General features: G+C 39.7%; 1 protein-coding gene across 2 annotated transcripts in view; it reads left to right on the plus strand.

Moving 5' to 3' along the window:
- Nucleotides 1-20,114, plus strand: part of cpne7 (copine VII) — a 156,002-nt gene that overhangs the window by 3,281 nt on the left and 132,607 nt on the right. Inside the window, exons 1-2 of one of the 2 annotated variants that reach the window (XM_072596089.1) lie at nt 1,841-1,856; nt 3,167-3,677. In XM_072596089.1, the coding sequence (XP_072452190.1) occupies nt 3,504-3,677 (174 nt within the window). In that variant the 5' untranslated portion in view covers nt 1,841-1,856; nt 3,167-3,503. Of the gene's footprint in view, nt 1-1,840; nt 1,857-3,166; nt 3,678-20,114 lie in introns of those variants that run through there. The other variant, XM_072596088.1, reaches the window with a different exon arrangement.

Consider the following 20,114-nt stretch of genomic DNA (forward strand, 5'->3'; position numbering starts at 1 on the left):
AATTAAATTTCTTTCCTAATCAAGCCAAAGAAAAATATCTATTCATGTATGTGTTGATAAATTTATGCTCACAATTTAATTACAATCATACAAGTTCTATACAAGGCAAGAAATTGTTAAGTTAAACAGCCTATTTTTGAATGAAGCTTATTGCTTTTCATTATTTGTTAATATGATGTAGGTGTCACTGGCTACAGTAGGATTTATTGTTCAACCCAAATTTCCAAGAGAAAGCTGCCTTCTTGAACTCCTGTCATTGATGGAGGTGGTTGTGGGTGAGGTGGTTGCGGGTGTGGTGGGTACCCCTGCAAAGCTGTGGGGATATGAGTTCCAGGATTTTGGCCCAGTGCTGTGGAACGAACAGTAACTTAGTTCAATGAACCAAGATGGTGTGTGGCTTGAAGATGCACCTGTAGATGGTGGTGTTCCCATTATTCTTGTCCTTCCAAGTGGTGGATTTGGATGGTAGTGTAAAGCAGATAATTGTGGATGCTGGAAATCTGAAATAAAAATAGAAAGTGCTGGAGAGTCTCAGCAGATCTGGCACTATCTGTGGAGACAGAAACAGATCTAATGTTTTGAGTCCAGCATGACTCCTCTTCAGAATGTCGTGTTTGTGTTTATTTGAAATGGTACACATTGCTGCCATTGTGTGTTGGTGGTGGAGGGAGTAAATATTGAACGTGGGTGGATAGGTTGCCAGTCAGGTGGGCTGCTTTGTCCTGGAGGGTATCAAGCTTCTTGAGTGTTCTTGGAACTGCTGTCATCCAGGAACGTGAAGATTATTCTGTCACATCCTTGACTTTGGTCTTGTAGGTGGTGGCCAGGCTTTGGGGACTGAGAAGGTGAATTATTCACTGCAGATTGCCTAGCCTCTGATGTGCTGTTGTAACCGCTGTACCTGGCCCAGTTCAGTTTGTAATTATGGGGGAATTCAACAATGGTAATGCCATAGAATGTCAAGGGGAGATGGTTATCTTATTTGAAAATTATGTTACTGAATATACTTGTTCATAAATTTCCTGAATAATAATTAAATGTTTTAATTTTAAATTTCATAAAGTTTGCTTGTGTTGTGAACTAAGTCAGTTGTAAATTGATATGTTGTATTAGGGGTTCTTAGAACATCATGAAACTCATTGCATTCAGTGAATTTCATTCAAGTGACAGAAATATCCAGCTTCTATATTCACTGATATTGATAGGAATGTTGCCCAGAACTCCCTTTATAGGAGTCAAAGTGTGATGCTGGAAAAGCATAGCAGGTCTGGTAACATCAGGAATGATGAAGGGTTCATGCCCGAAATGTCGATTCACCAGCTGTGCTTTTCCAGTGTCACACTTTTAGACTCTGATCTCCAGCATCTGCAGTCCTCAAATCAGGAAAAATGAAAGCAAAAAATCTGGTAATCTTATTACATGATGAAAACTCCAGGATTATTATCAAAACAAAAGTCTTGTCTGGCAGACAGGTGACTTCAGGTTAACACTGTTATTATGCATTAATACTACCCATGAAACTAGCAAGCCAGCCAATTGTTCTGTAATGAGCAATTGTGACTCATACCATGGTCTTTTTAATTAGAAATATTTCCTTTGACAGAATAATCCTACACATTGTTGCTAATGTTTGGAAAAGACTGGATTGTGAATGATAATACCATGGCTGGGGGAAGGAGTCTTGGGAAAACTGAGCAAATTGCTCAACTTACAAATAAAAGTGCTGTGATTCCAGCAGGAACTAATCTGCAGAATTCCACCATTAAATCAATGACTCCTCCACAGATACTGTCTGGATATTTTCTGGTTTTATTGTTTTCATTAAGTAGTGGATGTATGATCTGATCATGATAAACGTAAGTTATGTTAGGTCAGTTATCTTTTTAATTTAAAAAGCTGTATGAATACAGAACTGAATGATCATTGGTACCTTGAAACTGTTATTTGTGTCATACAAGTAATAAACTACAGCTTTCCTTCATTGCCTTTAGAGGCCAGTGATGATTTGTAAAATATTCTTTGAAGTTTCACTCACGTTTTGTCACTCCCATCAAAAAATTAAATAGGACAGTGTGAATATAAGATAAATTTATTTATAAACTGGCAGGTTGAGCTTGAAAGACTGAAATAATTTAGAATAATAGTTTAAACAGGCATTGTTCATAGTAACTCTGTAGGGAAAGGAGCAATATACCATGAAGAACATGGTTTCATTCTTTTATTAAGGCCAATCTGAGTTCTTTTAATTCTCCAATATTTAATTACAATAGATAGGATTAATGTTGAAATAAATCCTCAGCAGTAGATCCCGCTTCCAGGTGATTTTAAATCCTGGGGTTATGCCCTATTTCAGAAGACCAAAATAAACGTTTGGCCAAACGTGTTGGTACAGGCTTGGTGGGCAGAAGAGCCTCTTCTGTACTGTATGATTCTATGAAATGACTATTTATAACTTGTATTCCAGTGCGATGTCTAGTATGTGAAGTGTAGAGTGTGCTTTCCACCTGAAAGACAAGGGACACAAAACTTTAATATTGGAGAAATAATGGGTAGTGACAATATATGATTTCACACATTTACAATATAGTTAACTGAAATGAATGGGATATAATTTGGTGCTGAATGATGAATGTAGATAAGAGGAAAATAATGGGAAAATGATCTGAATCATTTTAAAGAAGTGAATGGGAATTATTTATACTCCTTGATAAAACCAAATAGGAGGTAATTTTACATAGTGAAGTTCTAAATCATGAAAATAAATGTGTGAAACCTTGAATGAGCATGTTGTATCTATTTCTAATTTTGGAATAGAATGAAACACATATTTGTGTACATAGATTCAGCTATGTTTCAGGATGACAGAGAAAACATTGGTTTAAAAGGGTTTATTTGTTTATTTCCTGGTCTCTTCAAAGAAATGGCAGCATTATCTTCCTTTTTTATTATTTCCCTTATTTCTTTTGCTTATTTTCATTTTCCAGCTAGAAAAATGGGCACTTAAACATTATAAAATCTAACAAGAGGATAGAATAGATTATGTAAAAAGAATAGCCTAACATTCATTCATTGTAGTTAGTGTTAAACTGAATCACAGGTCTCAGGCTTCAAATTTCTTTGAAATATGACCTTTATTATAGTAAACTTTTTCTTGATTTATTTTCAGGTCCATTTGATATCACTTTTGGTTCTGTGGGGTTGTCTGAAAGGACTGCATACCGTTCCTTCAGTTTTTTTCTTGGATACTGAAGATGGAAAATTCACAGTATTAACAAGGCTGAATTGGAGAATCCTAGAACAGAACTGATTCCACTGAAATAATCTTTATCACCTTTATACCTTCTAACATCTCAGTGGCAGTTGCCTTGGTGTCAACATCCAAAACAAATCCTCAGTGCTGGCTTTCCATTGTTGGTGCCTTGGTGAAGAGCTCAGTCTCTTGTTAAGGTGCTCCCAGTAACGTGTCCTTGCTGCTGGTTCCTCAGACATCTCTTGGTGCAGAGATGACTGAGCTCACAGGCAGGGTGTCTCCAGGTCCATTGGGTGTTGTCACTGCTCCCTGTGTATCCAAGGTGGAGCTACGTGTTTCCTGTAAAGCTTTGCTGGACAGAGATACTCTCAATAAATCTGACCCATCTGTGGTACTTATGATGCAGTCTCAGGGACATTGGGTGGAGGTAAGTGACAAACAATAGATGTTACCTAGTTCAAAAGACAATATCAATGTGCTTGTCCATTAGTGTATGTATGAAAGATTTGTATAATGTATTTCAAATAATGTGGATCATGACTTTTGCTTCCACTAAAACTGCTGGATAAAGATTGATAGACACTTTCTAATAACATTGCTGATTAAAATAGCAGATAAATTATACCACTTTATTGCCCATAAAATGCATGGCAAAGGTGTGAAAAGTGCTATTTGACAACAAGCTCATTGTTTTCTTCTTTCAATGCCTGTGTGGAACTGATTGTCTCAAAAAATATGAGACAGGGTCTGACCTAACATCCTCTCTTTTTCCCTATGGGAAACATTCTGTCCAAGTTTGTTGCCTCCTATCTACATTTGACTGATTCTAAAGGAGAATCTAAAAGAATGTGGGGGTAAGGTCAGAAAAATGAGATTCAAGTAGAGTGTTCCATTCATAAACCAACAACACAAACTTCTTTTTACATGTTGTAATTTCCATATTCTATGAGTTTATACTTGCTTATCCCCAGAACACAATAAAGATGGTGAGAATCACAGGAAATTGTATTTAACTGCAATTAATTTATGATTATCTAACGGGACTTAAGAGACTTTCTCTGGTTTATGAAGTGTATAATATACACCAGTCAGATGTATTTGCATCAATTAAAAAATTATTGTTTACATTGCAGTGTTCAAGATGGATGGGATGGTTGGGAGACAGGGTGGGGGTGGGGGCAGGAATTCACACCCTAAAATCAATTATGTGAGCAATCATTGAGAAAAAGTTGACCCACTCATGGAAAAGACAAAGTTCCTGGCGAGTTTCTCCTCCAACCATAGGCTAACTCTTCCTGTGTTGCAGCCAACATGTGAGAGAAGCAGCCTGTGATTGGAGGAGAAGCTCCAATGTGATTGGTGGTGGTGAACAAACCAAGACTGGAGCCTTAGCATCGTGAGTTGTCAGGGGTACAGGACGGGTGAAGTAGCAGGAAGCTGTGCTGAGAGCAAAGCTGTAGTGGGGTGGGTGGAAATTGGGTCATATTTTCTGGCTCCCATAATGTTAGAAATAATCATACATTTGACTTGAAAATGTTAGAACTCTGTGCTTACTACAACTTGCTATGTTGAATGGTCAGAAGATGGATCTAGGCTTGTGTTCTGTTACGTGTTACCTGACTCTCCAGTATATGATCCCCTGGAACTTTACACATGGCTAGTCAGTTCCTAACAGACAAGCTATCAATGGGGCTGGGGGTTAAACAGGGCAGCTGCAAATGGGCAAGGAGGGAGGGTGTGTAGTGAGCTGGGGGAAAGAAAATTGAAAACTGATACATGGCATAGAGGGAAGTTGTAAAGAGAATAATTTCAAACCAGTCAAAGAATTACTGAACTAAATGGAGGCAGGAAAATATGGAGTCACTGATTCAACAAATTCCTTGCAAATGAATATTTTGCTCAATATTGTGTGAATTCAAGGGTTTACTATATGGAAAAATGGAACAGTTGGTATTTTAATGAGCACTGTTAGTTGTTAAATCTGAGTTTGAGACATCAGACGCATCAAAAAGGATATTAACTGTCTGGTTAAAATCTGTATCTGTGAGAGAAATGCAATAACTATGAGTTCACTAGCCTTTGGAAGGTTTATTTAAAATGATAGAATTTTGTATGGAGGTGTTTGCCTGTTAAGTTGTAAAAAAAAGTCTTTTGCTAACTTGTATATTGTGTTGTGTCAAATACTGTGGTGTTTATGTAATTAATGTTTTGTTTTTACTTTGTGGCTTTGTGTTTAATGGAATAACGATTTTGGATGTTGTTGAATGTTTATAATTCCATGCCTGTGCAATACCGAATTCCACATATATCAACACAGATATAGAAGGTAGTGTTGCTATGTGATTGCACCACCTCATAATGAGAATGAGAGATAGAGCCACTGAAAATCAAAAAAGCAGCTGTCAAGAAAAATCTCAAGAAGAGCCCTCCAAGAGCAATTTTAACCCTGGTGTATTGGCATTTTTCACAAATTACTTGTCTTAGTGGAATGAATTAAGGACAATTTATATTGAATGTACTGCATCTAAACAAATGGAGCAGCTCAATAGCCAACACATGATTAGAACAATTTCTCAACTATCAGAATACGTTTTCACTGTAACGTGTCCCCTGATGAGTTCTGCAACTTCATGAAAAATAAAACACTTTCATCTATCAGTGAAACCTTCTTACAAAATCTGCTCAGTGAAAGTACAGCTGTCTAAAATTTAATTCCAGCAGAAACAGGTTAAATACATTTTTTAAATTTCAGGTGAAGAATTATTATGAAATGTGTCTTTTGGACATCATTAAAATAATCACATAGCTAATGCATCTGCAAGTTGATTGGGTCCATCTGAATCTTATTGCAGCAACTCCTGCTGACTATTATTACTGGGTACCTGTATTTATTAGTGACTTACAGACCTTGTAGCACAGTGGTATTGTCCTTACTAGAAAGCCTGAGTTCAAGTCCAGCATGCTCCAGGGGTGTTTCATAAAACATCTGAAAAAGTTGATTAAATGTCAACAGGTTGCTTAAAAAGAAGAAATGTCTCCCATTTAATGTATTCATATGCTAATTGTAATTGTTAATTGTCAAATTGTTAGTTTGAAAAAATGAATTCAGGAATGTGGGCATTGCTAGTTAGTCCAGCTTTTATTGCTCATCTTTAGCTGGAGAAGTTTCTGGTGAATTAAGTTCTTTAACTTCTACAGACCATCTGGTGTCAGTACACTTGCAATGCACTTAGGGTGGGGAGTTCTAAGATTTTGACCCAGTGAAGCTGAAGGAATGGTGATATATTTCCAAGCCAGGATGCTGAGTGACTTAGAAATGAACTTTCAGGTGGTGGTGTTCCCATGTATCTGCTGCCCTTGCTCTTCTCGATAGTAATGGTTGACACTTGGGACTGTCTGCCAAACATTATGTAATCTTTGGTGAACATCCTTACTTCCCACCTTATGATGATGGGAAAGTCATTGATGAAGCAGCTGAAGATGGTTGGGCTTAGGAAACTACCCTGAAAAACTATCTCTGAGCCAGGAAGTCCAGGTTTGGAGTCCCATCTGTTGAGATGTGTGTAGCAACATCTCTGATCAGGTTGGTTAGAAAACATGTACTTTGAGGAACGCCCAAAGGAGCTCTTCAGATGACAATCATTACTTATTAGCAACCTCCTACATTTTCCCCGCATCCTTGCACATTGTTTATATCCAAATAATCATCCAGTGTCCTCTTGAATGTCTCAATTGAATCTGCCTCCACCACTCTTCCAGACACGCAGTTCTTATCCTAACTACTAACTCTTGTGAAAAAATTCTGCTCTCACCTCTCATTTGCTTCTTTTGCAAACCACTTCACTTTTGGTTCTTGATTCTTTTACAAACAGAACATTTCTCCCTATTTGTTCTCTCCAACCCACTCCTGAATTTGAAAATCTCTCAGAATTTCTCTTAGCCATCTTTTCTTCAAGGAAAACAGTTCCAACTTCTTCAGTCTACCCTCAGGACAGAAATTTCTTGTCTCTGGAACTATTCATGTAAATTATTTCTGGATGTAGGTTTGCTCGCTGAGCTGGGAGATTCATTTCCAGACGTTTCATCACCCTACTAGGTAACATCTTCAGTGGGTCTCAGGCGAAGCAGTGTACATGATTCCTGCTTTCTATTTATATGTTTGGGTGTCTTTGGATTGGTGATGTTATTTCTTGTGGCGATGTCATTTCCTGTTCTTTTTCTCAGGGGGTGATAGATGGAGGTCTAACTCGATGTGCTTGTTGATAGAGTTCTGGTTGGAATGCCATGCTTCTAGGCATTCTCGTGCGTGTCTCTGTTTGGCTTGTCCTAAGATGGATGTGTTGTCCCATTCGAAGTGGTGTCTTTCCTTATCTGTACATAAGGATACTAGTGAGAGAAAGTCATGTCGTTTTGTGGCTAGTTGGTGTTCATGTATCCTGGTGGCTAGTTTTCCGCCTGTTTGTCCAATGTAGTGTTTGTTACAGTTCTTGCAAGGTATTTTGTGAATGACATTAGTTTTGCTTGTTGTCTGTATATGGTCTTCCAAGTTCATTAGCTGCTGTTTTAGTGTGCTGGTGGGTTTGTGGCTACCATGATGCCAAGAGGTCTGAGTGGTCTGGCAGTCATTTCTGAGATGTCTTTGATGTAGGGGAGAGTGGCTAGGGTGTCTGCTTGGTTGCGTTTGTTGCTGAGAAATCAGCGGACTGTGTTCATGTTGCACTCTCTCCAATGTGTTCACATCCTTCCTATAGAATAGCACCCAGAACTGGACACAACACTCTGGCTGAGGTCTATCAAGTGAGTTATACAAGTTCAACATCACCTCCTTGATCTTGTATCTTATGTCCCTGTTAATGAAACTGAGGATTGTATGCTTTATTAATTTGTTTCTCAAGCTGTCCTGCTACTTACAGTGATCTGTATATGCACTCAGGTCTCTCTGCCACTGCACCCCTTTTAGAATTGTGTCCCCTACTTTTTATTGTCTTTTAACATTCCTACTACCAAAGTGCATCATCTCACATTTCTCTGTGATTGACCTCATATGTCACATTTCTGCTTACTTCTCCAACTTGTTGATGTTTTTTTGGAGTTCTATACTGACCAACTCACACTTTAGAATTCTTCCAAGTTTTGTGTCATTAATGGTATATGATTGTCTGTCCTGGCATTTTTCCAACCTATTTAGGCAAGCTTTGTGCATGTTCGTGTATTTACAGAGAATGGAAACGCTGAGTGTTTTTGCAAGGTAATTAAAACTAACGAATGTTAAGGGCCTCTAGGGGTGGATAACGAGGAAGCCAGAGTGTGCGATTGTGCAGAAGGAATGGAGGAAGGTATTTCAGAAATGTGGAGATCCACCTCAGCATTGCTGAAATTTTGTTTCCCATCTTATAGCTGACAAATTTGAAGGCTGCCAGGTGGGGCAGAAAGTGGTGGAAAATCATAATTGTAAACCATTAATAACTGCCTTTGGCAATTGGTGAGCAATCTGGGAGCTGAGAACAATCTGAGGGAAAACAAAGGTTGGTGTTAAATGAGGATAGCAATCTGGGGGAGATAGAGATCAGGGTAAAGAAATGGATTGGGGTAATGGTGATGGAAGGAGATGGTACAGGGTAAGCAGAAAGGAGGATTGGGATTTGGTGGTTGGGGTGATGATGGCCATTCATGGCGACAAGAAAATCTGCAATTGGCCGATGTTCTTTGGAGCAGTCGTGCTGGTTGCACTGTTGGTGGGGCAGATGGGGGATGATAATAAAAACTTCAAGGTTTTTATGCACACCATTTTAATTTTTGTTCCATTATTCAAATAATTGAATTGGTATTGAGTAATTTATCTGTGGGAATTTGCTTAGGTCAATTGGCTGGATTGGTTGCTTTGCAGAGAAGTGTGATGCCAATAGTATGGGTTCAATTCCCATCACTGGTTTGAGGTTATCATGGAGGACTTTTCTTAACCTCATCCCTCGCCTGAGGTATGGTGGTCCTCAGGTTAAATCATGACCAATCAGTTCTCTCTACTGAGAGAGCAGCCTCTGGTTAGACTATGGCGACACAACAACAATTTATCTGTTTACTAGTGCTATGGCCGGTGACATATGGCCAATATCTCTTGTAAGTCCCAAGTGCATAACTTTTCATTCGGGGATTAAAGAATCAAATAGACTTGATTATTGTCAGAAGTAATAGCAAGAGGATTGAAATTTCTTGCATAATTTCAAATCACATCAATACCATTGTGCAAAGATATAATGATAATTACCAGGCTCTGAGCAATTTGGGCTATGGTGAGACCTATGGCAGTATTGAGAGAGAGACCTATCTCAATGTTGAGATAATCTCACCGCATCTTGTACGCTTTTCACAAGTGGCATGACAAACCTTGCTGTGCAGTGGCAAGTTCACAATTGCTGATTATTATTCTTGATTAACCAGCTTGTCGACAGCTCAACTCACCATGGGTAGCAATCTTTCCAAAGTCTCCATATAAACTCAACACTGGAAAATGTGATAGGGAAACCAAAGCAGGTTTTTGATAGGTTCAACTTGCCACTTGTTCCATTTGATGTTCATGTTTCACACTGGACACCAAGATTTCAGGGCATGGTATATGGCATTGACCATACACACCCCACACTCACAGACACTGACATCCAACATATGGAGCATGTCAGATCCACTTACAGGATTCTTCTGCACTTCAGTGTAGCATCTCAGGCTTCACTGGTAACTGTCATTGTGATGCTGCAGCAAGGACATTCTGCATTCAGGGATACACACCTGGCTCATGGACTGGAGTAGACTGCATCTCCAGGCTCTCCGCTCACTGTCCTAGCACTCACCCACTCTGAGCCTACCTGTGAGCTCATAGCATCCTAGCCTTGCCTTTTTTGTGCCTTTCTCCCCTCACGACAGATACCAGGATCAAACTACTGCTGACTTACTATGCTTTTAGTGCAGTCACAATGGGAGGAAGCTCGTCCTGCCAATCAATAGGCATCAGTCATGTCAAGGGGGTTAGCATTCGCACAGGGCTTCCAGGCATAGCATAGACTCTATAGCAGCCCAGAGTGGTCAGCATCAGGATCTTCTCCTCATAACATGGTGGGAGTTGAATGCCATACAGCCCACTACCTGTTCTGAGTCTTTCTGCTGCATTGTTTAACTCATGTATGGAGAGGGACAGAGAGGTATTATGGAATATGAAAGTGGGTGGCACAACTATTAACGTTAGTAAAGGTGGGAAGGTGTCCCCCAGTGAGTGATGAGGCAGCACAGAGGGCATACAGGGTTAGTACAGATGAGGATTGGGATAGGTGAGGATGAGCAAAGGAAGGTGTAGGCAGTAGTGAGGTGAACACAGTAACAGAGATTGAGTGAGGTATCTGAGAGAGAATGGTGGCAACTTTACCAGTGGAGAGGAGGACATGAACTTTCTGCCTACAGTGTCAGATATTTCACTGGATGGCTGAGGCTACACTGACTGGGTGGCAACCTCGGACAAGCTGGCATGGTCTGGTGCCCTGGTCTGTACTGCTGGTCCCTGGGGGAAGTGGCCATGCTGCCTCTGCATGCACCATCCTGTTCTGCAGAACCTTCAGGAACCAAATTTCCTGCTGTCTGCCATGTCAGGATCAAAAGTCAGGAATGTGCAGGGCTGCCCTGGACTGACAGTGCTGGTCCAGCTTTAAAGACTCAAATGCAAGGGACACTGGTGAATTCCTGCAAATCCGCTGCATGGCAAATGTTCTGGGTATGGCATGTGGTAAGCTGGGGTCGAAATTGGATGTGATTCTTGCTGCGAGGCTTCAAATGCTAATGATGGCAATGAGTTGGCATGATGCTATGAATAAACTTGCTCAGTCTTGTGGTGAGAATCACTCCAACAACCTTAATGCATCTTGGATTTAACCAAAAGAACCATAAGATTCAGCCCATAATCTTACGACTGCAGTATGGAATAATTTCCAATATCATGTATGAAATTGGATTGAACAGAGCACTGTAGCTTTAAAAATTAAGGTATACTTGGGATCTCTGACTATCTCGTGGGGTAGCATATTATGGGCAAATTCAATGCTCCTAGTTTTGAGCTGCACTCAGCCAGAGTGCAGGCCTGACAATTTATAACCTGCTCTTACACCAAGTGTAGCATTAGTATAGATGTTCAATCAATCAACAGAGTGACTACAGAGCAACCAGATGTCATGGGACCACCAAAGTGCATACAAGGAGTGAGGTCCTGAATTAAGAAAGAGATTGAAAAGCAGGATCTCTAACTTAGTAATACCAGAGTTGCTCCCCATAGCAAATCTACTGAGTAGAGAAGTAGGAAGATTAAGTGAATGGACATTGAATTGAAGAAATAGTATAGGAGGGAGGTCATTAGATTTCTGGGCTCGTACTGGGACAGGTGAGATGTATAGAAGGAGGACAAGTTGCACCTTAACAGGAACAGAACTTGCAAGACAATTTGTTAGGAGGTTTAAATGAGCTTGGCAGAGCTTTGGGAGCATGAAGGAATCCAGCTAGGAGAAAAGCAAGGCTGGTTTTGGGAAGTAGAAAAGACATAAACGATAGGCAGTAGAAACAAATGCTAATGTCAAATAGAGTCAAAATATGGAGTTATAAAGCAGAACTAAAGGCATCTCTATCTGAATGAACAGAGCATTCACAACAAGGGAGATGAATTGATGACATAAATGGAGATAAACAAATATTAAAAGTTTGCTATTAAGGAGGCGACTGCAAGATGACCACAGCTGTGAACTGGAACTGAATATTCAAGGAAATTCAACATGTAAAGAGTAACCTTCCTTAGAAGAACAAGATGTGCTTGCTGAGAACCTGGAACACAGAAAATTTTGGAAAATCTCAGTAGGTTCGGCACTACCTCTGGAGAGAGAAACACAGTTAATGTTTCAAACCTGGAATGACTGTTTTGGAACTGTATGTGTTTGGATGGAGCTATGAAATAGCAAGTGTTAACAAATGTTGGTAAGAGTTGTTTATAGGTCATCAAACAGGAGTGGTAATATAGGGCACAGTAAAAACCAGGATGTTAGTGATGAATGTAACAGGGTCCTGCAAAACTTATAGTAACTCTAATCTACATAAGACTAGGTAAATCTAATGAGCACCAATATTGTGGAGGACACGTTCTTTGAATGTAGACAAGCTGGTTTTCTAGAAAAGGTGATTGAGGAACCAACAAGGGAACAGGGTATTTTAGATCTAGTATTATGCAATGAGAAAGAGTTAATCAATAATCTTTAGGGAGGACTGGCCATATTATGACAGATTTTCCAATAAATCTCAAAATCATGTAGATCAATTTGAAACTGGAATCTCAAATCTAAATGCGAAATTATGAAGTTTATGTTGAATTGGAAAATGTATAAACATGAATGACAGCAGACAAGCAAAGGCAGGTACTTAAAGAACTAATGCATAGTTAAGAAGCATGCATTATTTTACAGCATAAAAAGCTAGCAACAAAGGAAGTTAAATATTTTCATTAGCTAAAGGAGAAAGTTTACAAAGTTGCCAAAAAAAATAGTAAGCCTGAGGATTGAGAATATATTTAGAATTCAGCAGAGGAAGGTAAGAACTGAAAAGTGGTGATTGAAAATTAGTAGGGAGCATAAAAACGGACTAATAAAGGTTTCAAGGGTATGTGAAAGGAAAAGGTTCACAAAGACAAATGTGAATATAGACAGAGACAACATTTATAATGGGCAAAAGGGAAACTGCAGAGAAGCTAAATAATTAATTGTGTCTATCTTCACAGCAGACGATACAAAAAAAATCGCACCAATGTAACAGATTTTCAAGAGACTAATGAGAATGAGGAACTGAGAGAAATTAGTTTCAGTAAACGAGTAATATTGGATGAATATAGTAGGGTTGAAAGTTGTCAAATCTATATGTGAGTCTTGAAAGAGGTGTAAATGGAGATAATGGATGCATTGGTGTGGCCATCTTTCAATTCAAGAGATTCTGGAATGATGCCTGCAGACTGGAAGGTTACAAATGTAAGGAGGGAGAGAGAAATTGGGAATCTGTAGACTCAATAGTCTGATGCCAGTAGTAAGGAAATTGCTAGCATCTATTGTAAAGGACATGGCAACTGGACAGTTATTAGAAAATAGTGATCTGACTGGGCAGAGTCAGAGTCACAGATTAATAAAATGGAAATAATTTTGGAAAAACCTGTTTGTGTTTTTAAGGACGTCACTAGCAGAGTACTAAAGTGGGAAATCAGTGTATTTGGATTTTCAGAGGGCTTTAGGTAAGCAGCTGCACAGGAGATTAGTAAACAAAATGGCAGCACATAGACTAGAAGCTGGTATTCGGTGGTGGGATAGGTTGAGGTTTGGTTAACAGCAAGAAAAAACTGAGAGTAGATGGGTAATTCTCAGGTTGTGACTTACAACATACTGCAAGGTAAAGTCACTATAGTCCCAGAGGGCCCTGTCTCCTGAGAGGGACAGCAAGAGAGATGACTACTGGCAGTTTAACCTGAGAGTCACTACATTTCGGGCAATGGGGAAAAGTTGTGAAGGCATGACCTTCATAGCAACCTCAGCCAGAACAGAGATTGAACTTGCACTGTTGGTACTGCCTGAGAGCCCGTCATCGAGCCAGCTGCATGCTGCAAGGAACAGTATTTGGTTCCCAGTTGTTCAAAACCTTTAAAAGTTATTTTGATATGAGACTAAATGTAATATTTGAGTTTGCAGACAATGTGAAACTAGGTGTGTGTGTGAATTGTAAAGATAATTCAAGGAGTCTTCGAGGGAATTTGGACAGGTTGAGTGAACTTCACAGGTGAAAAATAAAGTGGATAAATGTGGGGATTTATACACGGTCGCAAAGAGCATGGCTGCTGTGTTCTGTTTATTTTTTCCTGCCATTGCACAGACTTCCATGCTCTGTACATGGCAGCAGCTTCCAGAACCGCAAGTCAGTCCTTTCATATGCCAATCAGAGTGCATAGATTCTCTGAACCATGCAGCTGTGTAGAGTAGAGGGATCATTGCATGGCTGAGGAGTTCAATGAATATTTTGCATATGTTTGTAAAAAAGGAAATGCTACTCAGGCCAGTGTCCAAAGGTGCTGGGACCAGATGAGATGCTTGCAAGGATTTGATGGAAGTGACAGTGGACTCATTTCCCTGACAGAAATCCAGTGGAAATTGTATAAGTAGAGGCTATAATCTTTCAGTCTTCCCTCGACTCAGGGAAAGTACCAGAAGACTGAAGAATTAAAAAACTTATCACCTTTTCCAAGAACAGCACTTTCAACCAGTCGAATGTCATTGGTAGGGAACATTCTTAAAAAAAAATTATTCAGGAAAGAGTGAATAGATTAGGAAGAATCAGCGTGGATTTCTGTCTGGGAAATGAGTTTGACCAACCTGCTGGAGATTTTTGAGGTGATAATAGAAAGGTTCACTGAGGGTAACAGTGTGGATATGGTTTACATGGATTACCCAAGGCATTTGATATAGTGACACACGACAGACCTGTGAGGAAAGTTATAAGAATAAAAGGAACAGTTGTAATGTGGAGACAAAACTGGCTGAGTAATAGAAGATAGGGAGTAACAGTCACTGGGTATTTTCAGGCTGGAGAAAGGTTTATAGTGGAATTCCCCAGGGATCAGTACTGGGCCCCTAGTTTTATGGGACCCTGATATATACTAATGCTCAAACATGTGGTGTGCAGGAGACAATTTTGAAATTTGCAGAAAGCATGAAACCTGGAAGAAATGTAAACTATGAGGAGAATAGCATGAAACTCCAAAAGGACACTAACAAGTCGGGAGAGTGGGCAGATAGGTGGCCAATGAGATTCAGTGTAGAGAGGAGCGAGGTAATACACTTTTGGTGGAAAAAACATTGAAAGAAAGTTTAACATAGAGGCACAGTTCTAAAGGGAGTACAGGGCCAAAGCCAGAGGAACCTGGAATGTATATGTGCATGGTTCACTGAGGTGGCAGGATAGGTAGAGAAAACAGTAAATAAAGTATTGAGTATCTTCAGCTTTATTAATTCAGGCATAGAGTAAAAGATCACAAAAGTGATGTTGAACTTATATAAGACAATTGTTAGATCTTAGCTGGAGTGTACAGTTTTGGGCGCCATAATATACAAAGGATGTGATTGCAATGGAAAGAGTCAGAAATAGTGCACAGGAGTAGTCCCAGGAAAGATCAACTTCAGTTTGGAGAGTAGATTAAAGAACTGAGACCATCCTCTTTAGAGAGGAGAAGGTAAGAGGAGACCTGATAGCTTTCAAAATCATGAGTAGCTGGATAGCGTGGATAGGGAGAAACCATTCACACTCATTAAAGGAAAAGGATCAAAAGTTGTGTGAGAAAAGATTTCTCATACAGCAAGTAGTCAGGGTGTGGAGTATACTGTGTTGGTGGGGCAGGTTCAATTTAAATATTCAAGAATGCATTGGACAATTATTTGGACAGAAATATTGTGTGAGATATGGGGAAAAAGCAAGAGATTGATTGGCACAGGCAAATAATACTTATTTGAAGCGGCGATGAGATGTAATGGGCTTATTGACCTCCTACTGTGCCTTAAGACTTCTGTGATCCTGTGATAAGGAGTGATAGTATAGTCCAACCACAGCTATACTAAGTGCAACAGGAACCCAACTTTTAAGCTATGTCTTCATCAGTATCACTGCTAAAGCTGATGCAATCAACTAGAAAATGAAATCTAATTTCAGGTGAATTGAAATCAAACAAGTTTCTTTGGGAAAGAAACTGGTAAATATATGCATTAGCTCTTAGCCACTTATGCAGTGTAGCTACACTACATAAGTTTTCATAATGCACAATGCCCAAGTTCACTGTCAAGTTAATATGTTTAATACCGTGGATGAATCTGATTGCCAAGGGATGACTAGGAGAAACTATAACATAAAAATTTTTTAAAGTATTTATCACTGACACCACCATCTGAAGCCATTTAAAAAGAGCTTAAAACATTGAGTTGACAGAAACATTGTAAAGCAATCAATGGCAATGCATAGCAAGGCAGAGAGCTAAATACCAGATAGAAAAATGAATCAGGAAATGAAGGTTGAGAGGTGTCATAGGGCAGGAAAGGAATTAAATAAACCTTTAAAAATTTATCATCTTTGAATTTTTTTACAGCTGCTTTGATGAATTGGTAAAAGGCCATTTATGCTCAGGAGATTTTTAATGAAAACTGTTCCTGAATTGTGGCAGTACCTCCTTAAAAGGAGATATACACTTACATACATATTAGACATGGACAACCCAAGCCATACTGAGGTATTTTCTAATCCCTATTAATTCCTGCTCTGTCAGTGACAGATATTGCTCTGTGTCAAAATTTCTGAATGCAAAAATGTTTACACAGCAGCTGTCACATTACAACAAAACCAGATGTCAACAAAGCTGCTGTCTATGCAAATGCTGAATAAAAAGAAATGAACGGAGTCTGTACTCTGTGTCCTGTCACTTTATTGATAACTGTAGCTTGTGGTTTTACATTCTTGAACAAGCTGCAGATTGTGGCATGTGATAAGTACATTTGGGACTAAGAGCCTGAAAGCTGATGTGATTCAGTTTTATTCACCAAACATGGGGGTGATCTGAGTTCTGAGGAAGAATTACTCGACCTGAAACACTAGCTCTGATTTCTTTCCACAGATGCTGCTGGACCAGCTGAGCTTTTCCAGCAATTTCTATTCATGTCTCTTTACATCATTTGCAGTTTTTTTGGTTTTTATGATTATTCCACTTCACAATTGCGTAATAATATATAAGAATATATTAAAGTCACTAAATGATGGGTTATGAACTCTTTTCTGCTATAAATAAGCAGGAAACTAATGGCCACCACTTGCAGATGTAGAAAATCAGAATATCAGTTTTTTTGTAAATACCTTATAAGATAAAGTTTTCCTTTAAAAAATTAACAGAATGCACTGTATCCTATATGATTTCTTGACCACATTAACTAATTGTCCTGTCTTAAGGACTCTGGGGAAATGCATGCCAAGCTCACTCTCTTCCTCTGTATTTCTCAGAATCCTATCATTTATTATACACCCCTTGGGACCTTGTCTGTCCTCCCCAAATACACTGCCTCATACCTGTCCAGGATCAATTCCATTTGCGACTGAGTCCTGTGGAGCTTCATTGAAATGATCTTTTAATTCAGTCACATCCAGTAGTGAATGTGCTTGACAACTGAACAATTAACAGAAGGAAGCTTCACAAATATCCCTATCCTCAATAATATGTACTCCAAGCACATGTGTAAAAGCCAAGGCAGAACTTCTTGAAATCATCTTCAACCAGAAGTGGATGATCAATCTCCTCCTGAACCGCTCAGCATTGCAGATGTCAATCTTGTACCAATTCAATGCACTTCACTTGATAAATATTTGGCTGAACGCAATGAATACAGCAAAGGCAATGAACCACTGTAAGATACCAGCTGTTGAAGATTTGTGCAGAGTTGGGCTTGTTCCTGATCAAGCTGTCCCAGTACTGTTCTATCAACTGGCACTTTCATACCAATGGCTTACTGATGCTTAGTTTTGTTTTTATCAAGTCCACCTTCCTATTGACATCTTACAATCTCATTCAAACATGAACTAAAAACTTAACTCAAGATGTGAGTGAATGCCCTTCGGAACAAAGCATTTGAAAGAATGTGGGATCACAGTCAGCCCTCATAAATTGAAGTCAATGAGAATCATGGGGAAAATGGAAGAAGATGGTTGTGGATATTGGAAGTCAATTATTTTAGCCTCAGGATATCTCTGAAGGAGCTGCTCAGGGTAGTGTCTAAAGCCCCACCTTCCCTTCACCATTAGACCAGAAATGAACTTGTCCACTGATTTGGACAATATTCAACACCATTTACAACTCCTCAAAAACTAAAGCAGCCCATTTCCAAATGCACCAAGCGTTTGACAATGCACATCAGCTTTTGCTGATGTTCATTGCTTTCTACTTAAATGCCAGACATTGACCATTTCCAATAAGAAATCATCTAACCATCTCCACTTGACATTTTAATGGCATTATCATCACTAAATCTCCACCATAGATATCCTGGGTGTTAACATTGACCAGATTTTGAACAGGACCAGCCAAAGAAATACAGTGGCTAAAATATAGGGGCTAGGATTTCTTTAGCAACTAACTCACCTCCTGACTCCGCAAAGCCTGTCCACCATCTACAAGGAGTATAATCAGATATTCCCTGCTTGCCAGACTGAGTGCAGCTCCAATAACACTCAAGAAGCTTAACACTTCCCAGGAAAACACAGTCTTCTTGATTTAACTTGAATGCTCCTCTAAAGGAAAAGGGAAGAGACATGGAATCATTGCTAAGTGTAAGTTCCCCTCCAAGCCATACATTGTACTGATTTACTGTCACTAGGTCAATATCCTGGAGCTCCGTCCCTGACAACACCACAGATTTACCTACACCACATGAACCACAGTGTTCATTACCCTGTGCTTCCTGCCATTGAACCAATTTTGGAAACAACTTATAACTTCCTCTTGAATTCCTAAACCCTTTAATTTTCTGACCAATCTGATGTGAAGGACATTATTGAAAGCTTTGCTTAGACCTGTGTAAATCTTTAGTTCTCAAATATTTTCACCTGCAGAACACTTGGATGGTGCAAAACATCCTGCAGATCTCTGCTCAAAATTGCCCTACCTGCTTCTGTTTGCCCTTGCAAAGAATCTCATTGAACTTAATTGACTCCTTCATCACTGATACAGAGGGGCAGCAGTGTGTACAATAGAGAAAATGGTCTGCAGTAACTCACACGCCACTTCCTATAGCATCTTCCAAGCCCACAACCTCTACTACCTGGAAGGACAAGGGTTAGTGACACTTGGGGACTCCATCACATGCAAGGTACCCGCAAAACCAGACATTATCCTCCCTGGGGAATACACCAGGTAGAATGTTGCTGCTGTTCCTGAGACAGCTATGAGACAATGTCTGGTTTCAGGCTGGGGAGCTTCAGTCCCATGTTAGGCTTCACGTTCAAACACTTTGGGGAAACTCTGTGGGAAGCTAGAGAAGTGATTGCTGGGCCTCTTGCTGAGATATTTGTATCATCGATAGTCACAGGTGAGGTGCCGGAAGACTGGAGGTTGGCAAATGTGGTGCCACTGTTTAAGGAAGGTGGTAAAGACAAGCCAGGGAACTATAGACCGGTAAGCCTGACCTCGGTGGTGGGCAAGTTGTTGGAGGGAATCCTGAGGGACAGGCTGTACATGTATTTGGAAAGGCAAGGACTGATTCCGGATAGTCAACATGGCTTTGTGCATGGGAAACAATGTCTCACAAACTTGATTGAGTTTTATGAAGAAGTAACAAAGAAGATTGATGAGGATAGAGCAGTAGATGTGATCTATATGGACTTCAATAAGGCGTTCGACAAGGTTCCCCATGGGAGACTGATTGGCAAGGTTAGATCTCATGGAATGCAGGGAGAATTAGCCATTTGGATACAGAACTGGCTCAAAGGTAGAAGATAGAGGGTGGTGGTGGAGGGTTGTTTTTCAGACTGGAGGCCTGTGAACCAGTGGAGTGCCACAAGGATCGGTGCTGGGTCCTTTACTTTTTGTCATTTACATGAATGATTTGGATGTGAGCATAAGAGATATAGTTAGTAAGTTTGCAGATGACACCAAAATTGGAGGTGTAATGGACAGCAAAGAGGGTTACCTCAGATTACAACAGGATCTGGACCAGATGGGTCAATGGGCTGAGAAGTGACAGATGGAGTTTAATTCAGATAAATGCGAGGTGCTGCATTTTGGGAAAGC

The sequence above is a fragment of the Chiloscyllium punctatum genome, chromosome 26 (genome assembly GCF_047496795.1).
Source record: "Chiloscyllium punctatum isolate Juve2018m chromosome 26, sChiPun1.3, whole genome shotgun sequence".
Taxonomy (NCBI): Eukaryota; Metazoa; Chordata; class Chondrichthyes; order Orectolobiformes; family Hemiscylliidae; genus Chiloscyllium; species Chiloscyllium punctatum.